The 20,148-nt window shown below is 55.0% G+C and overlaps 1 protein-coding gene across 2 annotated transcripts in view; it reads right to left on the minus strand.

The window, feature by feature from the left end:
* Window positions 1–20,148, minus strand: part of Gprc5b (G protein-coupled receptor class C group 5 member B) — a 462,197-nt gene that overhangs the window by 3,321 nt on the left and 438,728 nt on the right. Inside the window, exons 1-3 of one of the 2 annotated variants that reach the window (XM_076840821.1) lie at window positions 18,933–19,102; window positions 8,833–9,863; window positions 1,004–1,140 (exon numbers count right to left, since the gene is read on the minus strand). In XM_076840821.1, coding sequence (XP_076696936.1) covers window positions 1,004–1,140; window positions 8,833–9,838 — 1,143 coding nt within the window. In that variant the 5' untranslated portion in view covers window positions 9,839–9,863; window positions 18,933–19,102. Of the gene's footprint in view, window positions 1–1,003; window positions 1,141–8,832; window positions 9,864–18,932; window positions 19,103–20,148 lie in introns of those variants that run through there. The other variant, XM_077106106.1, reaches the window with a different exon arrangement.

The raw sequence follows: 20,148 nt of genomic DNA on the forward strand, positions 1-20,148 counted from the left end.
TTGTGACCATCTAGCCCTCAGGCATTTGTTTCTTTAATCCTTGAAGGATCCAGGAGGGCTTATGAGTAACCAATGGGACCTTTTCTAACCAAATTATAACACACAGGCCATTTTGTGAGTCGGGCTTTTCTCGGCATGGGACAGTAAAACAGCCCAGGAGATGGTGGGGGGTGTTAGAATGTCAATCTGTGGTTCTGTCTGAGCATGTTCCAAACCAACACAGACCGAAGCCTAGCACATCACTCAAGGTCAGGAAAACCAAAGTCCCCTCAAGAGGTCAAGATCATCCCTGACTCCCATTAAAAAAAAAAAAAAAAAAAAAAAAGAGGTTATGGAATCAGCACGTGAAATAAAGGATGGAAATCCAATTTACACAAGTAAACTGGCTCAGCGTCATTTCTGAGAAGCATGTAGCTATGTTTGGAAATTAAACATGGGGATGAGAGCATGTCTTTGGATTGTGGAGAAACAGCGATGTCATTCCACGGAGGCGAATGGAAAGGGTGGCGATTCTGCTGCGGGTCTGTTTGGCATCAGAGAGCGAACCTGCTTCTGTCGGAGGGACACACGGCCATCAGCTCCGTTCCTTAAGATGTCCTTAGGGAGTGGGGTGGGGAAACTGGTACACAGCTGGGGCACGAGGGCAGAGGTGCGACCCGGGGGACTTAGTCTAGCAAAATCTGAGGGGGCTTTGTCTTGGTGGGCTTGTCCTTCAAGTCAACCTCCCAGGGAGAAGGCTGGGGCGCGGGGTTAGTGGAAACCAAAGAATCCCCTGGATACTAGAGCCCCAAGAACAGGTCCTCTTCCAGATGAATCTAGAGGTGGTTAACTAGGTACAGGTGGATTCCCGGTGTGTGCAGAAAGGTGGGGAGAGGGAGAGGAGAACGGCGGCACTACATGCGCTTAGCTACCAGGGGCATCCAGAGAAGGGTGCCCCGTGGAAGCTGCTCCCACACCCCAAGCTCTCGGGCTTCCTGCCCAAGCATCACATCTTGATACTTACGGTGCCACCATTGAGCACAACGGCCATCTCGGTTGGCTGGTACACGTTGCTTCTGAAGGGTGCGCTGGGTCTCTTCCCCAGGCTGCCGGTGGGTCTCTTCCCTAGGCTGCCATTGGAAAATCCCGCTGTCCGGAGAGCTGAGGGGGGAGGGGAGGGAGCCATTGGCAGTCGGACAACACCACAAAAACAAAAAAGAAAAGAGACACAATTTTGTTTTTTACTCCTGCATCAACAACAGCGCTCTGGGCACCCCCCCCCCCCCAGCCACCACATAACCACATAGCCCCGCCCCTTTGTCACAAGCTGATTCAAAACAAGTCACAAAGAGGCTTTGTTCTCAGGAGCCTGACCCCTCTCAGTGGGTTGGGAAGTTTGTAGAGTCCAAGGTTCAGGCTATGGGGGGAAGGGGGCTCCAGGGTTGACCCTTGGCCCATCCCTCACACAGGGCCCCTGCAGTTCTTGGGTGACAAGCCCCTCTGCAGCCCTCAGGTCTCCTTTGACAAAAGAGCTCCTCTCCTCACTGCAGAATGCCACTCATGACAGGGGCAATGTCACACCATTCAGAAATGGTCACTGCTTCTGGATCCACACAGAGGTGGGAACCGCCAAGAACACGGCCATATTGTCACCATTGGCAAGCGGCCATCCCCAGAGATCTGAAGCGATGATGACAATATAAGGTAGCACTTTTTACCTCTGAAAGGTGGTTAAGTGGTGTTCTTTGCTGTACTTGTAAGGGAGTCAAATTTCCTTGTTGGGAAAGAAATACCAAATTAATGGAGGGACCCCAGATGCCTATTGCTAAGTGAAAGAGGCCAGTCTGTCAAAGCTCACACTGAGGAACTCCATGTGCATCATGTTCTGCAAAAGGCAAAACTATAGACAGTAAAAGATTAGTGGTTGTCAGGGGTTGGTGTGAGGTGAGGGATGAAGACGAGGTGTGCGGGCATTTCAGTGCCGTGACACTGTTCTGTGTGATACCACTGGGTGGACACATGCCATGATGTGCTTTGTCAAAACCCACAGATCTGTATAATACAAAGAGTGAGGTCTAATTAAAATTTGGACTGTATGGCTGGGATGCACGCGGCTCAGTGGTAGAGCACTTGCCTAGCATGTGCAAGGTCTGGGCTGCCCCGTATGTATGAGGTCCCAGGTTTGATCACTAGCACTTACAGAAAAAAAGGAGAAAAAAAAAAAAAAAAAAAAAAGGAAAAACTCTATAAAATAATCAAATTGTCAGATGGATCTTCTCAATTGTCAGATGGTTCTTCATTTTCATTGAAAGAACTAAATTGGCTTTGCTAAGAAGAGACTCAGGGCACAGGGTGTGGCTCGGTGGTACAGCATTTGCCTAGCATGTTCCTGGGTTCCATCCCATAGGCCCCCTGGATTGAACTCAGGGGCATTTAACCACTGAGCCACATCCCCAGCCCTGTGTGTGTGTGTGTGTGTGTGTGTGTGTGTGTATTTTAGACAGACAGGGTCTTGCTAAATTGTTTAAGGCCTTGCTGAACTGCTGAAGCTGGCTTTGAGCTCTCAATCCTCCTGCCTCAGCCTCCCAAGACCTGCTGGGATTACAGGTGTGCATCACTGTGCCCAGCCTGAGTTTTTTTTTTTTTTTTTAATTACTTGCGAGCAGGTACTAGAATCACCTTAGTTATCCTTCATAGATTACCAACCAGGAGCTAGGCACTGTCATATATACATGACAAAATTTACACACACACACACACACACACACACACACACATATATATATATATATATATATTCATTTCATTTTCTTAGCATTAAATTTTCACAGCATGATAGGTACTTATACTCCTACTTTACACAGGGCACAGAGGGGTTAAGTAACTTGCTCAAGGTTACATAGCTAGTAAGGGGCAGACCAGCATTCAAACTTAAGAGTCTGGGTTCATAACTATCACACCACACTGGCTCCAGAGACTGTGTGTTTAATCACACTTTATTACTTAGAAATAACTTGAATTAAGTGATGTTAGGGACAACTCAGCCCAGACTCGGCCAAAAAAATGGCAACACATGTTCCAAGACACACTTAGGAAAACTTCTTGCTTTGGCATCTCCAGGCCTTGGAGCAACTCATTACACGTGGTGCTGGGCAAGAAGCTGCCCTTCCTAGGAGGTGTCCATGAGATGGCTGGGGAGCAGCACCCAAGTGGGAGATAGTCTATGGTCCCTTGCTGTTCCCAACTCCTAGCCTAGGCCTGCCTGGGGAGAAGGAAGGCCAACACAGCTTTCCTTGTAAGGCAGAAACCCAGCAGCTGAGGCTGGGGACTTGGCCTCCAAACACATTCTCTTCACAGAAACAAAGGCTTGACTCTGCTGTCATCTGTGGGGTGCCTTGGCCAGAGGGGCCCTCTCTGTAGTGGCTACTTGTGGTTCCTCCGCTGATGAATAGCCCTCCTAACATTCTAGCCCCCTCAGTGCGGCTACAACAGCCTTCTCCCAGGCCTCAGTGTGGCCACGTGACTTGGGCTTGGCCAATCAGGGCTTCCCATCTCCCTGAACACGCTGATTGGTTCAAGGGAAAGGCATTCGTGTCCAATCAAAATTAACTCTGGGATTTTGCTCAAGTCTCCTGGGAAATGTCCCCCTTTTCCGCCCCTTTGGAGTTGTGGGCGACCATGAACCCAAATAGCCAGATGGAGACTGACCAAATCTTGTCATAACTTGAGTCTCCAGAACCTAACCATTCCCAGAGCCTGTTGCCCAGTACATTTGGCTTGTTTAATGCTTTAGCCTATTCAAATTGGATTTGTTTTAATTACTTGCAACTAATTTCAAAAGGCCTGACTAATGCGCAGTCCATTCAACCCAGGCCAGATCCGAAAAGGAAGCAGTGCTCACCCATAAAGGGGTGCACACAGGAATCAGAGCTCATAGTTCAAATGTCAGCCTTTTCTCCCGTAGACCCTGCAAGTGAGGCCCTGCCACCAAAGTCAACTCAGGATCTTCCAACAGGAAGCAAAGGGTTACTTTATTCATGTATTTTTGTGGTTCTGGGGATCAAACCAGGGGCTTCACACGTGTTAGGCAAGTGCTCTATCATTAAACTGCATCCCAGCCAAAGAGTCAGTTTAAATAGCCCTTGGTCCTAATGAGACTCAAGAGCCCAAAGTCCTAACAGAAGAAAATACTTTTCTTTTTAGCTCCTTTGGAAGGTGAACATTTAATATGCCTTGTTAAAGCTTTCTAAGATGTGATCCAAGATGCTACACCCCCCATTTTTACCTTTGATTGCATATCTCGTGCCTTGTTGATACTTATTAATAAATCCCAGGCTGGTGAAGTTGTATATATCTGGGGTCTCTCTTGGGAGGGAAGGAGATATGTGATGAGGCTGCTGGGGCTTGGCCAAGCCACAGTACAGCCTGATGAAGGTCCCTCCCATCTCCTGGCACTTCAGGGAAGGACTGAGTCTCAAGGGAGCCTGAAAAGCTGCAGGCTTTCAGGTGCTAAGAGAAACAGGGTCAACTGCAGCTCCTGGGGACTGGCTAGTCTCTGAGACCCAAGGGCTCAAGGGTAAGGGGCCCTCATGGGGCCAGGTTCCTAAAATACAAATTGGCTGAAGTCAGCACTGGAGATACCAACAGCTGCTCCTACTGTGGCAAGGGAGCGTGCCCAGATGGTCCCTAGCCAGCCAAGCAAGAGTTTCTAGAATAAAGGCCATTGGAGCCAGGACTCCAGCTCAGCCTCTCTGGGAGAGCTTTCTGAGGGAACTGGCTTTGCCTGAGGCCTGTCAGGCCTGGTCTCCCGTGAAATTTGGTGGAAGACACATTTGGGATGATCCAAAAGAGGGCTACTAAAAAACAAATTCTGACTACACCCAGAAGGGTGCTACAGGCGCTTGTGTGTGCAGGCGGGGGGGTGGGGATGGGGGGGCTGTCATGCAGTCATCAATGGGGGACAGTAAATCAGTCTGCTTTTCCCGGGTGCCATCCGATTTGAAGGGCCTGGTGTGCACGCACGCCGGCCACGGCGGGGCACGCACGCGTGGCGCATGCTTATAATCCCAGCCGTTGGAGAGGAACTATTTTGCAAGGAGTTAATCGACCCAAAGCAGAAAGATGAAGGGTAAGGACGTCTACTGCAGCACCGCGGAGAGCTGTAGGCGAGCGGGCCATTGACCCGTCGAAGACCAGAAGAGTAAATCGGGGCGCCTGATGGGAACTGCGGCTGCTGACCTTGGGAAAGGCCCTCCCAACACTGACCGAGGCCGGGACGAGACCACCACCGCTTGGCCCAGTGGTTTCAACCTGGTTCCGGCTTAGCCTCACTTAGCGAGCTTGAAAAATACCCAATTCCAAACTCAGACTTAATGGGATGGAGGCTGCAGGCGTTGGTCACTTTCTTCGGCAGTCCAGGTGGTGGTAACGCGCAGCCTGGCTAAGAGCCGCTCTGTCCTAAAGCGGTGCGGGGGCCGGGCGGGGGGGGGGGGGGGGGGTAGATGTGCGGCGCATGCGCCCTGAGAGATGTCTGGCAAGGCAGGAACCAACCTTCGGGAGTAGCTCTTTTTGGGAAGTGGGGATTCTAGCAACTTCTCATTTTTACCTCCATGAATCTTTTCTGATTCTACACAATTCTTGCTGCTCCTCTACCATCAGAAAGAAAAAAAGCATTTTTGTTTTGGAAAAGAGACACATGGGCCCAGGGGATGTAGCTCAGTTGACAGAGTGCTTGCCTGGCATGCACAAGGCCCTGGGTTCAATCCCCAGCATCACACACACACACACACACACACACACACACACACACACGGGCGAATGGAAGGACAACCTGGTTTTGGCTTTGGACCACCTCCAAAAAGATGGGGCTGGGGGTGTGGTACCTCCCAGACCCTGCATCACCCCTGTGTTAGCCCTGACACTACCGACCTGGGCCCCAGGACCCTTGAATCTCTGGATCTTCTGTGGATATGAATTATTGGCTACATTTTTACAAGAAATAGTACCATGGGATTCCAAAAATTAGTTTTTCCCCCTCCCTGTTCTGCTATGTTGAACTTACACAAGTTGCCTCGGTTTCCCACTCTGCAAAATGGGTCTGACAATCCTCCTATTTCCAAAAATAAAGAGCCGCCCTGACGTATCATTGAGATGAGACACTAACGTGCTTTAAGAGGCAGGTACTTCTGTGGCGGAGTAGGCAAGCGTGTGGGCTCTGTCAGGAGGCCTGGGCTCAAGCCCTGGTTCTGCCTCTTGCACAAGTCACTTAGCCTGTCTGTGCCTCAGTCTCCTGCCTGCAAAACGGACCTCATGGTGTTACTGTAGAGTTGAAAGGAGATGGACCACCGAAATGCTCAGAATGGTGCCTGGCACAGTGAAGTGGGGCTGTCCTGGCTTTTATTTATTTATTTTTTGGTACCGGGATTAAACCCAGGTGCGCCTAACCACTGAGCCACATCCCCAGCCTTTTTTATATTTTAATTAGGGACAGGGTCTCTAAGTTGCCGAGGCTGACCTTGAACTCATGATCCTCCTGCCTCAGCCTCCCAAGCCCCTGGATTACAGGTGTGCGCTGCCGCTGCCGCCACCGTGCCCGGCTGTCCTTGCTTTTAAGGGCCCAGAAATTTGGGTAGTGCTGGCTTTACTGCAAGAAGGTCAAACCAACACATTCAACAACACTGGGTCATGACCTTCTGGGGAGTCACAGATGCCTCTGAGAATCTAACCAGGCAACAGTCCAGTTCTCCAGGAAAACTTGACTGCGTGAGTTTTCACCCATTTCAGTTCTTGCTACCTTGGAGTCCTGGGGTCTCAGACAAAGAGGACCCTCTCTCCCAGAGGAGGCAGCAAAGTGGTGGCTCTACAGGACCCCAGGAGCTGGTTAGCCTCCTGGCCTCTGCCCACCACTTTCCCTGAAGGGGTCAGCTGCCTCCTGACCCCATCTTCTCCAGCATCCCAGGGAGCGGTCCCCAACCTGGGCCGACACTACCCTCCCTGCTGCATCTTCCCACGACACAGCTTCCTTCCGGACAAGAAGAAGGGAGCTTGGATAAGGGTCACCTGGCAACCTGCAGCCCTATCCAGAGGTGGCCACAGGTGTTCCCCCTTGTGGGTTCAGCCAGGACAAGGGGCGGAGAGAAAGGGGGACACAGTCAGGTGGGACAGAGGAAGGTGGGTGGCCTTGAAGGAACTGCTGGCTCATGTGCTTCCTCCTGGCTGCAGGGGACAGACAGGTGGGCATGGTGCTGGACGCAGGGAGGTTGACCCCGTGGCATGACTGTGCCCCGGTCAGCAGGGAACATCAGGAGGGAGCCCTGACAATCCGGAATGGGCCCGTGCCTGGCTGTGTGTCCATGACACAGGTTCCTAGCACCTCCCTCTGATCATTCGTCTCTAGGGCCAACCTCCTCCCCACTGAAGGGTAGGACCGGCTCAAGTCAGGGCGGTGCCTGGCAGGTCTGCGCCGGCCGCACTGGGCAAAGGCATGAAGGTTGCTGTTCTTATCTGTTGTTATTAATGTTGTAGCCCCGAGGCATCTTCAGGTAACGGAGGTCATTTTATTTCATCTCAAGTGCTGGGGACCTAGCCAGCCCCCTTCAGGTAGTGGTTCTAAGGGACACCTCTCAACACTGAGGGCAGGGCCCTGGGGTACCTGTACGGCATCCCCAGGACGCCCGTGACCTCACCTTGGAACTCAGCTGTAGGAGAGAGTTTTAGGTTCCCGAATGAGGTCACCTCGGGTCCCACCAAATCTGTTTTTCTGCCTTGGGATCTGGTGGAATTGGTTCAGCCCACTCACCAGGAGTTAATGGAGGGCAGTAAGGACCCTGGGAAATGGGAGGTGGCGGTGGTGGATGCCCCAGCCTCCTGTCCTTCCAGGGCTGATTCAGGGGCTCATTTTACATTCAGAGGCCCAGTTCTCCGTGGCGGCCATCAGATCATCAATGCCCTTGGTGTGGGCGTCTGATTCTCCCTGCCCACCCCCCTTGCACGGTCCCCACCCAGGTAAACCACCCACATCCAAACCCTTCTCTCAAATTCCACTCTCAGGGGAACTCAACGGAGATGCACATACAACCTGCCAGGTACCAGGGGAGCCTGGTGCTCAGTGGTGGTACTTCCCATGATGGCTGCACGAGGTACATTTTCTTATTGTTTCTATTTCACAGAGGAGAAAAACTGAGGCTCAGAGAGGTGATGTAATTTGCTCAAAGCTGCACACTGAGAAGTGGTAAAGCCAGGATTTGACCTTAGACATGGAACTTCAGGGCCCAAACCTGAACACTCCTGGTGACTGAGGTAGGGGAGGGGGCAGGAACATTCCCCCCCCCCATGGTGTCCTGCATCCATCAAGAACAGGGGTTTGCACCCTCAAAACGCTTCTGGGGAGCCAGGGAATTCATGTGAATGTGGTATGGTGGCGGGTCAGGAGCCTGGCAGGGGGCAGAGAGCACTGAGCAGCAGGTGACCCCCATCTTGGTGCAGTCACCCCTCGGGAAGGGTGAGAGGCAGAGCCTTGGGAAGGTCAGTCCCGTGTTGCCAGATCCAATTTTTTTCTTTGCAGTCATGGGAAATCAAACCCAGGGCCTCCTGCATAGCCCCAGACCCTGACTTTTCAAAAGAAGCCAGAAAGCTGAATTTTTGTAATATCATGAGTAAGAAATTGGTAGGGGAGACAAAACGGCTAAATTAAAAAATCCATCTTTAAGCCAGTGTGGGCCCAGGGGCCAACGCTGGGGATCATTCTGCTCTGCTAGGACGGCCCCAGGTCTGGGGCTACCTATCTCCACCGGTAAGAGTCTTTGTGGTAGAAATGACCTGAGGTCCTACCCCACCTAGCTCTGCCCCTTCTACCTGCATTGTGCTCATCCATGGAGAAGGCCTTGTTCTCCATGTAGGTCCGCGACAGGTGCACGTCCTCCTCGAACGCCGTCTCCCGCATTCTGGGCTGAGACGTGTCAAAGTAGTTGGGTGGGTTTTCCTGCAGGGGTGGGAGAAGGGTGCAGTGGATCTCGGGGATGGCGTGGAAGATGATGAAGACCCAGCCGTTGGCCGCCAGCGCGATGGCCAGGGTGGGGTCACTCCAGCTGTCTGCGTGCTCGATCATGGCGTTGCCGAAGAGGTACATGGTTATCCAGGTCACCCAGATGAGCACACTCAGGAAGGATGTGATGAGGACCAAGACCCCGTTCAGCTTCCACCTGAGGAACTTGCCACACAGCGTGAAGAAGGCCTGGGCCAGGGTGACCACGAGCAGGACCATGTCGTAGATGAGGGCCATCACGAAGTCCATGGGCTCGTAGGCGCAGGCCGGCTTCGAGTCCCGCAGCACCGTCAGGCCCAGCCACTCAGTGGCGATGATGACCTGCACCAGCATCAGGCACAGCGCCAGGCCCACCAGCTGCCAGCCTGGCGGGCTCGTGCCCTGGCGCACCAGCCTCCGGATGCGCCACGTCTGGCACAGCAGGCAGGAGAAGCACAGCGCAAAGAGGACCCCCCAGAGGAAGCGGCGCATTGAGCAGATGGTCTCGTCCATCCGGATGATGAAGGCGAAGGTCAGTCCAAAGAGGCCCAGGGTCCCCAGGAGGAAGAGGAAGTAGAGGCACACGGGCCTCCTTTTCTCCACGTCCTTGATGAAGGGCAGCCTCACCAGGAGGATGAGCATCAGGAGCAGTGTGATCAGGGCGCCCGCCCCGGCCACTGCCTCCACCACGATGCCCCAGATGGCGTCCAGGTCGCACAGGGACACGTACTGAGGGAGGAGGTCCAGCCCACAGCCCCGGGACGTGCTGGAGTTCTCAGAGGCCACGGAGGTGATCGCCACCAGCAGGAGGAGGGCGAGTACCTGGGGGGTTCTCATCTTTCTCTCTGGCACCAGGAACGTTCTAGAAAAGGCGGGGGGGTTGGGGAGGAAGATGGATTCATCGTGAGGTTCCCGTTCTCCCGACTCCTTGAAGAAGACCCACCGTATCTCAGACCCTTGGCCCACGTGGAGCCCTTGAGACACGTGGGTAAAGGCAGGTCTTGGGGCCCCTCGTGGGGGGACCCCGCCTGCCACCTGCACCCCCTGTGTCTCCAACAACCGTGAATCATTGTCACTTGTGGCTGGAGGGCCAGGTGGGAGGGGGACTCACCTTCCCTGGACACTCTTTGTGTTCTTTAAATGGGGTACTGTGCACCACATCTAACCTCCTCAGAAATAGGGGACTACAACGGAACTTCAAGAGACGGCGGGGGGCCAGGCGCCGAGCTCGGGGGACAAGGACGGCACACATTAGCCCCTTTGCCACTCAGTACCCACAGCCAACAGTCCCCGACCCCACTCCAGCCCCAAACTGGGCCCATCTGAGCCTCACAATGCCTCATCATGAGGCGGGTCCTATTGTGACCTCCATTTTACAGGTGACCCACAGGGTGCCCAGAAGGTGACACGGGCACCAGGTCACACAACCCAACTCCTAGAAGCAACCCCTCTCAGAAGCTCCCCAGCACTGGGGACGGTCCAGCCACTCCTCCTGTACCCATGGACTCAGCCCTCCCCCGATGGAGGCTCTGGGGAAACTGCGCAGACCTTTGTTCTCCTTACTGTCCCCTAGGTGACGTGCTGTGACAACTGTTTACATGGTGTCAGGCACTGTGAGTGATTTAGGGAGGACTGAGGGAGCCGGGCGGTGGCCTAGGCCCCAGGTGAGGGATTGAAGGGATGTTGGTATTGCAGACACCGGGAACTGTGGCAGTTTCTGTGGGTACCCAGGGGGACTGGCCACCGGAAAGGAGCCGTCGTCCTTGGCTCTCCTCTTGCCCTCTGGCCTCCTCTGCTGGGGCAGGGAAAGCTGCTCCTTCCACATGCCAGGCTCTGCTTGAAAGCCTTCGGCTGAGACCTGGGTCAAGGTCACCTCCCCTCCTCTCTCCAGCGGCTTCGGATCTACTTCCTTCTCAGTTTAATTGTAACTGCCTTTTTTGGTTTTGGTCTGTTTCAAACTTTCCTTCCCCCTCTCCTCTCTTCCTCTGCTGAAAGATGTGGCAGGGCTGGGACATTCTCTCCTGCTCATCAGGTGACCGGGCTTTCTCAACTTTGGCACGATTGGCACTTGGGCTGGTCATCCTTGGTTGTGGGGGCCTGTCCTACCCCGTGTAGGATGTCCAGGAGCAGCCCCGCCTCTGCACACTAGATGCCAGTAGCATGTCCCCTCTTCCAATTGTGACCGTCAATCCAAGATGTCTCTAGACACTGCTCAATGTCCCCTGGCAAGGGTGGGGGGATTTACAGGATGACTACACTACCTGGCAAGAAGGAGGTGCTTACAAACCCTGAGGGAACGTGACTTAGTCTGTGTCTCTGCCACCAGCTCCCTGCTTTTGAGAGGGGCCTGGACATGAGACAGCCGGAGCCAGCACATCTGTCTCGATGCTCATTCCCAGCCAGCCGGACCCCCGTCCTCGACTGAGCCCACACGTGGGGTTGTAACTGGCCGTGTTCTCCACAGCATCCGCCTGTCCCCAGGGCTTCCTAAGTAAATGCAGTATCGACCCCTCGCTCTCTGCTCCTGGATGGAGATCCCAGGGGCATCTCAGATCCTGCCTTGGCCGCGAGGCCATTGACTGGCATCAATTATTGATGCTGCTAAAGGAGGCAGTGCCTGGGGTGGCGGGATCAAGCTCGGAGCAGGCGGCAGCAGGCGGGAGGGGCTCCTTAGGTAAGCATCCCGGCCTCCCGCCCAGGCAAAGGCAGGGATGAGGACCACCGGCCGGCATCCATTCGCTGGAGCCCGGCCACAGCCATTTAGGTTGTGTCCACACGTACAGCTGGAGTGACTCTCAGTCCTTTACATCGATCCACTTAAAACCCAACACATTAAAATACCTCTCTCCTGACGGTTTAAAACACCGCGCTGGCGTGACACTCAGCACCCTCGCTGGGCATATCCCAGTGTCCCTGGGCAGAAACATCATCCGAGACAGAAATGCAGATCACAGGTCTGGGATCATGCTGGGAATTAGAATTTAAGCACTGGATCTGTCAGAACCAAATGCCACCAGTCCCTGACAGGGTAAAGGGGCCCTGGGGTGGATCTCACCAATGACATCTCATCATGGCAAACCTGATTAAGAGAGTCCCAACCAAAACACTCAGGCAGCCTCTGTGGGGTCTTCAGCACCACCCCTCCCTCAGTGCCTCCTACCCATGTACCCCTAGGCCAGGGCATCTCAACCAGGGACAATTTGCCATGGGGACAGTTGCCCACATTCTGGGACATTTTCACTTGTTACAACTGGGGACAGGAGCCCAACCGGATACATGGACAGAGACTATGGATGCTGCTGATCGTACACAATGCCAAGAGCAAACCCCGCCACCTAGAATTATCCAGGCCAGAAAGCCAACAGTGCCAAGGCTGGGAAACCGGGTCTAGATGGGAACACAGCAGGAAGATGGCAGCCAACCTGCCAGGCCCCAGCCTCAGGCCTGCACCCTAAGGCCCTTCCTTGCAAGAAGAACATGGCCGTCTCTAACTGTGTCTGCTTACGGTCTCAGGACAGGTCCTCCTCTTTCCAGGTCTGGCTGTGGATGGGGCTTGGTTTCCCCAGCTCCTCCCTCCTCCTCCTGCTCCCCGCTGGGCCTTGAAGCCCCAACAGGAAACCTGCAGCGATGATGGGAGCACCAACATGGCGCCAGTTCCTGCCTCCTGGCTGACACAGGAAATGGATACACTCTTGCTTTCTGCTTCCATTCCTGCAGGTGGAACCCACTCCTCTTTCCGGGACAGCTGTTGTTATGTTGCCCAGGGTCCATTCTCCCATTTCTGGGAAGAGCTCCTGGTTTTCTTTGGAGAAGCTGCCTTGAGCCTCAGCACCCGGCCTGGACGTCTGGCCCAGGTCTGCTCAATCAGACCCTCGGTCCTCCCCGCTGGCCACACTGACTGGTTCACAGGGAGGCAGATGGCCTGAGCCAGACCTGTGGGAATCAACCCTAGGATTCTGGTTGGCGTTAACTGGAAAGAGAGCGTCCCTTGTGCTGGCTGATAAGATGGAGGGACAGAGACCCGACGCTGGAGAGGGATACATTTCCCATCACGGGGAGAGACCGCCTATGAGCTCACCCAGAGGAAATAGCTAAGTAAAGCTCCCGAGTCCTGCCGCCTTCTCCCACGGCTGGAGCCATATCGGACGGGGGAAGCCGGAGCTGCTTCCCCAGGGCAGACTAAGCCAACTGGAACTGGGACTCTGTCACTGTCAAGTCCTGGAATTCCTCCCCGTTCAGTCAGCCCCCTTTCCCCAGGAAAGGCCTCCCGAGACAAAATCTAAGTGTGTAGATGAAACTGAAGGCAACCGGGAGCTGAGGAGGATGTCCGTGAGGCGACAGCCACCCCACGCCACGGAACAAGGTGTTCCCCCGGAAGCCAAGGCCACTGGCTCATCTAGGATTTCCAGGACAACTATGGTCCCTGCTGACTGTTCTGGCACCCTCCTGTGCACACTACCCTTGCTCCTTAACTCCCGGGGATCTAGGGAACATCCCTTCAGGGTGAGCCCTTGACTGCTCCATTTTACAGGAGATAACGCTGTGGTACAGGGAGGTCAGTGGCTTGTCCAAGGTCATCCTTGGACAAAGGTGGAGCCCAGAGGCGAACAATGGTACTACTGTTCCTGGGCTCTTTCTGCAGACTAGAGAGTGTCCCTTGGGGAGACTTTTGCTGGTCAGTGAATCTAAGTGAGTTTCTCCTGGCCCCCACCGCGCTGGGCCAGCTCCGTGGATCACTGTCTTTCTAGCATGCATCACGATTCTCCATTATTTTATTTTTTTTGCTCTTTTGATCTCTTCCTCCCCACTGCAGCCCAGGCTCCGGGCTGTTTTGTTCTGGCGCTCAGTCGCTGAGTGAGTGAATTCATAAAAGCCATCTTTAACCCTACCGTCACCTTGCAAGGGTGGGTGTTCATGCCCAGTTATTTGATCATAGGATGCCCTCAGCAGCAGTGCCTGGGAGCTCATTAGGAAAATAGATTCTCAGGGGTGGGTACGCTTCCACAGCCCTGCAGGCCACACTTGGGCACACTGAGGCAGGGTGCACAGGGACACGACAGCAGGGGGCCATATCCTTTCTTCTGCTTCACCAGCCCTGCCCTGAGCCAGACCAAGCAGTGGTGCACGTGACCACCACCAGGTGAGCCCCCATCCTGGTAAATTAGCCACCTGGTGTCTCTCGCCTGCAACAATCGGGCAGCTCTGCAGAAAGCCCCCAACAGAACAAAACCAGATTAGAGGTTTCAAGGCAGCTCCAGGCTGGCTGGCTGGGAGGCCAGGGATACCAGGCAACAAATCCGTGGGATGAGGGCGGGCAGCTCCTCCAAAGGAGTAGTGAATAAATGTGAACGAGGCAAGACTCGGCGCACATACTAATTACTTTTGCTGCCAGCCAGGCTCCCAGAAATGTGACTCATTCAGATGTTCTTAAATATACTGCACAATACACACACACACACACACACACACACACAGGCGGCAGGCAGAGGCTGGAAAGAATGCAGGCAGGATCCCGGGTTCTCCAGCCCTGCTCCTTCCAGCGTGCTGTGAACCTCACAGCCAGACCTCCCAGTTTCAAATCCTGCCCCTGGGCTGCGGGTGCAGCTCAGTGGTAGAGGCTTGCCTGGCATGTAGGAGGCCCCGGGTTCCATTTCCAGCACCACAAAAACAACCAACCAAGCAAAAACCAAAACAAGACCCCCCAAAACTAGCACTGCTTTGTGTCGCCTGCTAGCGCCCTGGGACTCTGGGTAGCTGATTTAGTCTTTCTTGCCTCAGTTGCCTCATCTGCAAAATGGGGGTGACACTAGTGCCTACCTTGTGGGGTTGTGGTGAGACTTAAGATAATCAATAATTGGGACTTAGGATAGCCGTTAACATGGGGCAAGCACGATATAAAAATATGTTAAGTAAATAAAAAAGATGGGCAGATACTGGCTTGTCAAAGCAGCGAATTCTTCCGAAACCGATTTCCTAGGAGGGGCAGTTGCCATGGAGACGGAGCTGGAAGGGGCTCCGGGGAGTTTGTCCAGTGCTGGTTTCCAATCTCCCCAGCACACACTAAGCAAAGAGGTCTCGAGGTGGCATGAAGAGCAGATGCCTCTGAGGGTGGTCTACCCGGAGGAACCCCAAAAGCTCCTGCTCCCCATCAGCAGCTGCTCTAAGCAGGAGCCTTGCTGTGAGGGTAGGACCCAGGCCCTGGGGGACCTAAGGCCAGCCTGGGGGCCCTGAAACCCGAGGTCCCTCTTGCAGAGGCAAAGCGGGGACTCCAGCAGACCAGACCCTAGCCCTTCTCCCAGGACCCAGGATCCCCTTCTTCCCACCCACCCGTGAGACCCGAGAAACAAAACCCACGCTGGAACTCCCCATTCTGACTGGCCTTGCCTGGGCCAGACTGCTCTCTGCAAGGGCTTCCAGGACTTTTATCCTACACCCAGGGCCCCCTCCCTGTGCCTGGCAGGTGAGAGGCATCCCAACTCCACCCTCTCTAAAGATGGGGGAGGCACTGGAACTGGGAAGGGAAAGAGAAAATAAGCAGGTGTGTGAGTGTGTGTGAGTGTGTGTGTGTGTGTGTGTGTGTATGTATGTGTGTGTGTGTGTGAGTGTGTGTATGTGTGTGTGTGTGTGTATGTGTGTGTGTGAGTGTGTATGTGTGTGTGTGTATGTATGTGTGTGTGTGTGAGTGTGTGTATGTGTGTGTGTGTGAGTGTGTGTATGTGTGTGTGTGTGTGAGTGTGTGTATGTGTGTGTGTGTGTGTGTGTGAGTGTGTGAGTGTTGGGGGGGGGGAGCTTTCCTAGCCCTGGGCTTTATTTAATAGTTCAGTACCCAGATGAATACCTGGCACAGTTTCCAGTCCCTTCAGACTCCAGGAGAATGGAAGACCTTGGTGGGAGGGAGGCCAGAAGAGGGGAATGTGACCGAACTCTGTGACATTGGGCATTACTTAACCTCTCTGAGCCTCAGTCTCTTTGTCTATGAAACAGGGTTCACCGTACAACCTTCATTAAGCTGATATGAAAAGTACCGGAAAAGTACTGGGCTTGGGGCCTGGCACAGAGGAAGCGAGGGGTATCTGCTTCTGAAAAAGATTCTCGATTTCCAGTTTCTTATTGGGACAAGGAAGATAAAGAGGTAATGGGGCTTGGCCATAGGTTTACTGGAATTTACAGGCCAAGGTGGGATTAGAACCCATTTTTCCCCCCCAAAGACCTTGACCCCCCAAGGCCTTTCCATTGCACCCCTGTTCTGACCCTCCCCCATGTCTGGCAGATGCCCAGGAAGGGGCTGTGGAGGAACCAGTCTCCCCACCACCCCAGCATCACACAGTGTCCTGGCCCACTCCCACTGGGACCCGCAGTGCACTTCCTGCTTGGCTGGATTAAACAGTTACAAGGTTTCCTGACTTTAAGCTCTTTCCCAGATCCCACAGTCCCCGCCTCTGATATCTTTTCCAATCTTCATTTCCCAACACCGACTAGACACGGGGCTGTTTGGGAGGGCTCTGTGAGGGGGGCTAGTTGGGCTGGGGGGGGGGATTTGCAAGAACAAGCTCTATGAATATGCAAAGCAGCTCCCAGCCTCTAAATAAAAGCAATCATTTAAATGCAAATTGCATCCTTGGCTGCGAGTTCCACAGTGGACCGTTCCTCTAGGGCTGTAATTCTAAGAAGAAAATGTGACTAAGTCCCAGCCCCGAAAAAGCTCTGGGCAGGAAGTGCTATAAGGCCTGGGTTCTGGTGAGGATGGATAAGAACTGCTACAAAGTAAGGAGTGGGTCTCCACAGCTCAGGCACACCTTCAGTTGGCTCACAGGGCTGGCCAGGGTCAAAGTGGTCCCCACAGACTGCACAGAGTCCCGGAGGCGTCCTGTGCCTTGGGAGCTGTCATCTGTGGGTCTCCTTGTCTAGGTCAAGGGAGCTTTGAAAGCTCAGATCCTGTGGCTCTGCGCTCAGAACCTTTTGCTCAGACCCCTGCACTGAGATTTCACTAGCCCAAACAGAATAAGCCCTAAACTCTTTTCTACCGATGCAAAGATGGTGATCTGGCTGGTGCCCGCCACTCCCCCACCCCCACCCCAAATCTGCCTCCTTGCTCTAGCCACCGGGGCCTTTGTTGAGCTACTCCAAGCCTGGCCTGGTTCAGTCTTTCCCCAAGATCTCCTTCCTGATGGTGGGCCCCCATTTTGCTGGGCTCCACTTAAATGTCACTTGTCAGAAGTCTTCTCATGTACACCCTTGTCACTTTCTTTTACATCACTCTGTCTTGTTTTCTGGACAGCCCTGTGGCGAGACTGTGTGGGTGGTATCTATTTGCCATCCCTGTTTTCTTTACAGACCCCTTCAGTCCCCCCCCCCCCCCCCCCCCCCCCCCCGCCACCCGGCCCCCAATAAAAGCAAGAGCCAGTCCCTTTTAAACCCTGTTCTGGGACCAGAACATTTGTTGAAATTTAAAAAAGAAATAACCAATATCGATTTCGAGCTTATGTTTCTAAAAAAATCTGTGCCTCTTGCTGCCTGGGCCCCAAGCGGCGAGTCCTTCCTCCTCGCATCTCCTCCCCCTCCAACTCAACTGACCCCTTTTCACTAAGAGCAGAGAACGGTTTGGAAACAATGTTCACTCCACAGTTTGGATAGAAAACTGGGAGGGCTCCCAACCAACAGATGCCGATTTGCATCCTATTTACATGCCATTTGCATGCAGTTTAACTGAAGTCTGGCTACTCCCGAAAGCCCCTAGTCTCCACCGAAGAAACTTCTGAAAAAACGTCCCTTGGCTGAAGCGCCCGGGATTTTGTGCCAGGCCCCTCCCCCACCTCTCTTGTCGTTGCAGAGACCCCCCCCCCCGGTGCTTCCTGGGCTCTGCTCAGGTGCCCCCCATCTTGGCGCAGTCGGACAGCCAATGTGGCGCGTGTGCCGGGGCCCCAGGCGGGGAGGATGCTGCCCGCCACACTCCAGGGGCCTTTGTCCGCGTTCCAAGGAGCCGCCCCCTTAGCGAACCCGGGACGAGGAAGAAGGGATCGGCGAGGCCTGGGTGTGACAGAGCAAGGGCTGGGGAAGGAGTCCGCTGCACTGAGGCGTCGCTGGGGCCAGGTCGCCGCGCCCCTCCAGGGCAGGTCAAGCCATTCCCCGGGGCGAAGCCTGGTGAGGGCTCCGGCCGGGCTCTGGCCTATCCGCCCAGGCAGGAGGGTCTCCACGGGGCTGGGAGTCCGTGTCCCCCCACAAGTGGGGACACAGCACAGGGTTAGTCCTTATCCCTAGCTTGGTCCACCGCTCTCAGAGGCCAAGTGCCCCGCATCGGGAACGGAAACTACCCCCTCCATTGTATGCAGCCTCCCCCCATCTGTCCCCCAGCCTCAGATCTTGGCTCGGCCGCTTTCCCCTGCCCTCTCCCCGCCCCCGCCCTCGCCCAGCAGTGCGCGGCCACCGCCGGCTACGAGACTGGCCCCCAGCCCTGCGGCAGGTGCCTCTGGCTGCTCGCCCCCCAAGTCTGGCCCTTGCTTTCTGGGCTCTGTCCGGTCTACAGTCATCCCCGACCCGCCTGCCACGCGACCCCCGGGTCCTCTCCAAGGTTCTGCTCACACGAGTCATCGGGCACGCCAGGACTGCCTTACATCCCAGCTGCCTTCACCTGTGGTCACCCCAGACCCTCCCCAGAGCCTTGATCTCCAGTTGGAGTGGGAGCAGGTCCCCCTCCCCATAAAGGTCCCCAGCCCCTCCTCCCCGCCCCGCCCTCTGCGGCTGCTCCACCGCCGCACTGTGGTTCCCCTCACCCGAATCCCACACCTCTCCCCCTCCCCCCGCAGATCAGCCCCAGGAGGGGAGTTGGAGAAGCACACGACCAGGACCCCCGCAGTCTTCCCAAGCCTAAGGCGGGAAAAGTTTCTGGGGTCCCCGCAGCGCCCTCCATAGCGTCGGCGCGGCTCGCACTCACCGACCCCCGCGGCCCCGCAGCGCCGACTCTCCAGTTGGCCCTGGGCCGGAGTCACATCTCTGCAGCGCGGCGGCGGCCCCCGCTCCGCGCGCGCACGCCCGCCTGCCGATCCAGCCTCACTGCATTGCTCTGGCGAGCCGCTGCCGCGGAGGCGCCCCCTGGCCCGGCCCGCGCTGCTGCAGCGACCGCGGCCCCGCCCCCGCCCCGGCCGGCCCCGCCCCCGGCCTCCAAGCCCCGCCCCTGGCCCCCGCGGGCTGTTGGGTGCGAGTCCTGCCGCTGTCGGCGAGCACCCAGGGGGGCAAGCTCTCGGTTCCTTGCCCAAAGCGCTGAGATGACCCCCAGCGTCCGGCGTCCCCAATGCGAAGACATTGCCCCACAGCCACAGTGCACCCATAAACGGTACGGACGCGCCATTCCCCAAGTTGATCCGTTGGCAGAAACATCCCCCAACCGAGACACACACACACACACTCACACACACACACACACACATATACTCACACTCACACACACACACTCGCACACACACACTCACATATACTCACTCACACACACACACACTCACACACACATATACTCACACTCACACACACAGACTCGCACACACAACACACTCACACACACAAACTCCCCCCCACACACACACTCACATATACTCACACTCACACACACTCACACACACACTCACATAAACACACACACTCGCACACACACACTCACATATACTCACTCACACACACACACACACTCACACACACATATACTCACACTCACACACACAGACTCGCACACACAACACACTCACACACACAAACTCCCCCCCACACACACACTCACATATACTCACACTCACACACACTCACACACACACTCACATAAACACACACACACTCGCACACACACTCACACCCACACACTCGCACACACACACTCACATATACTCACACACACACACACACTCACACACACACATATACTCACACTCACACACACAGACTCGCACACACTCACTCACAACACACTCACACACACAAACTCCCCCCCCCACACACTCACATAAACTCACACACACACACACTCGCACACACACTCACACACACACTCACACCCACACACTCGCACACACACACTCTCACACACACTCTGGGGCATTCTCCCACGGGGGCCCTGGGGCAGGGGCCTTCTCCTGCCGGGTCTACATTCCAGTGTGGGTTCG

This window comes from Callospermophilus lateralis, chromosome 19 (genome assembly GCF_048772815.1).
Source record: "Callospermophilus lateralis isolate mCalLat2 chromosome 19, mCalLat2.hap1, whole genome shotgun sequence".
In the NCBI taxonomy this organism is placed as follows: domain Eukaryota; kingdom Metazoa; phylum Chordata; class Mammalia; order Rodentia; family Sciuridae; genus Callospermophilus; species Callospermophilus lateralis.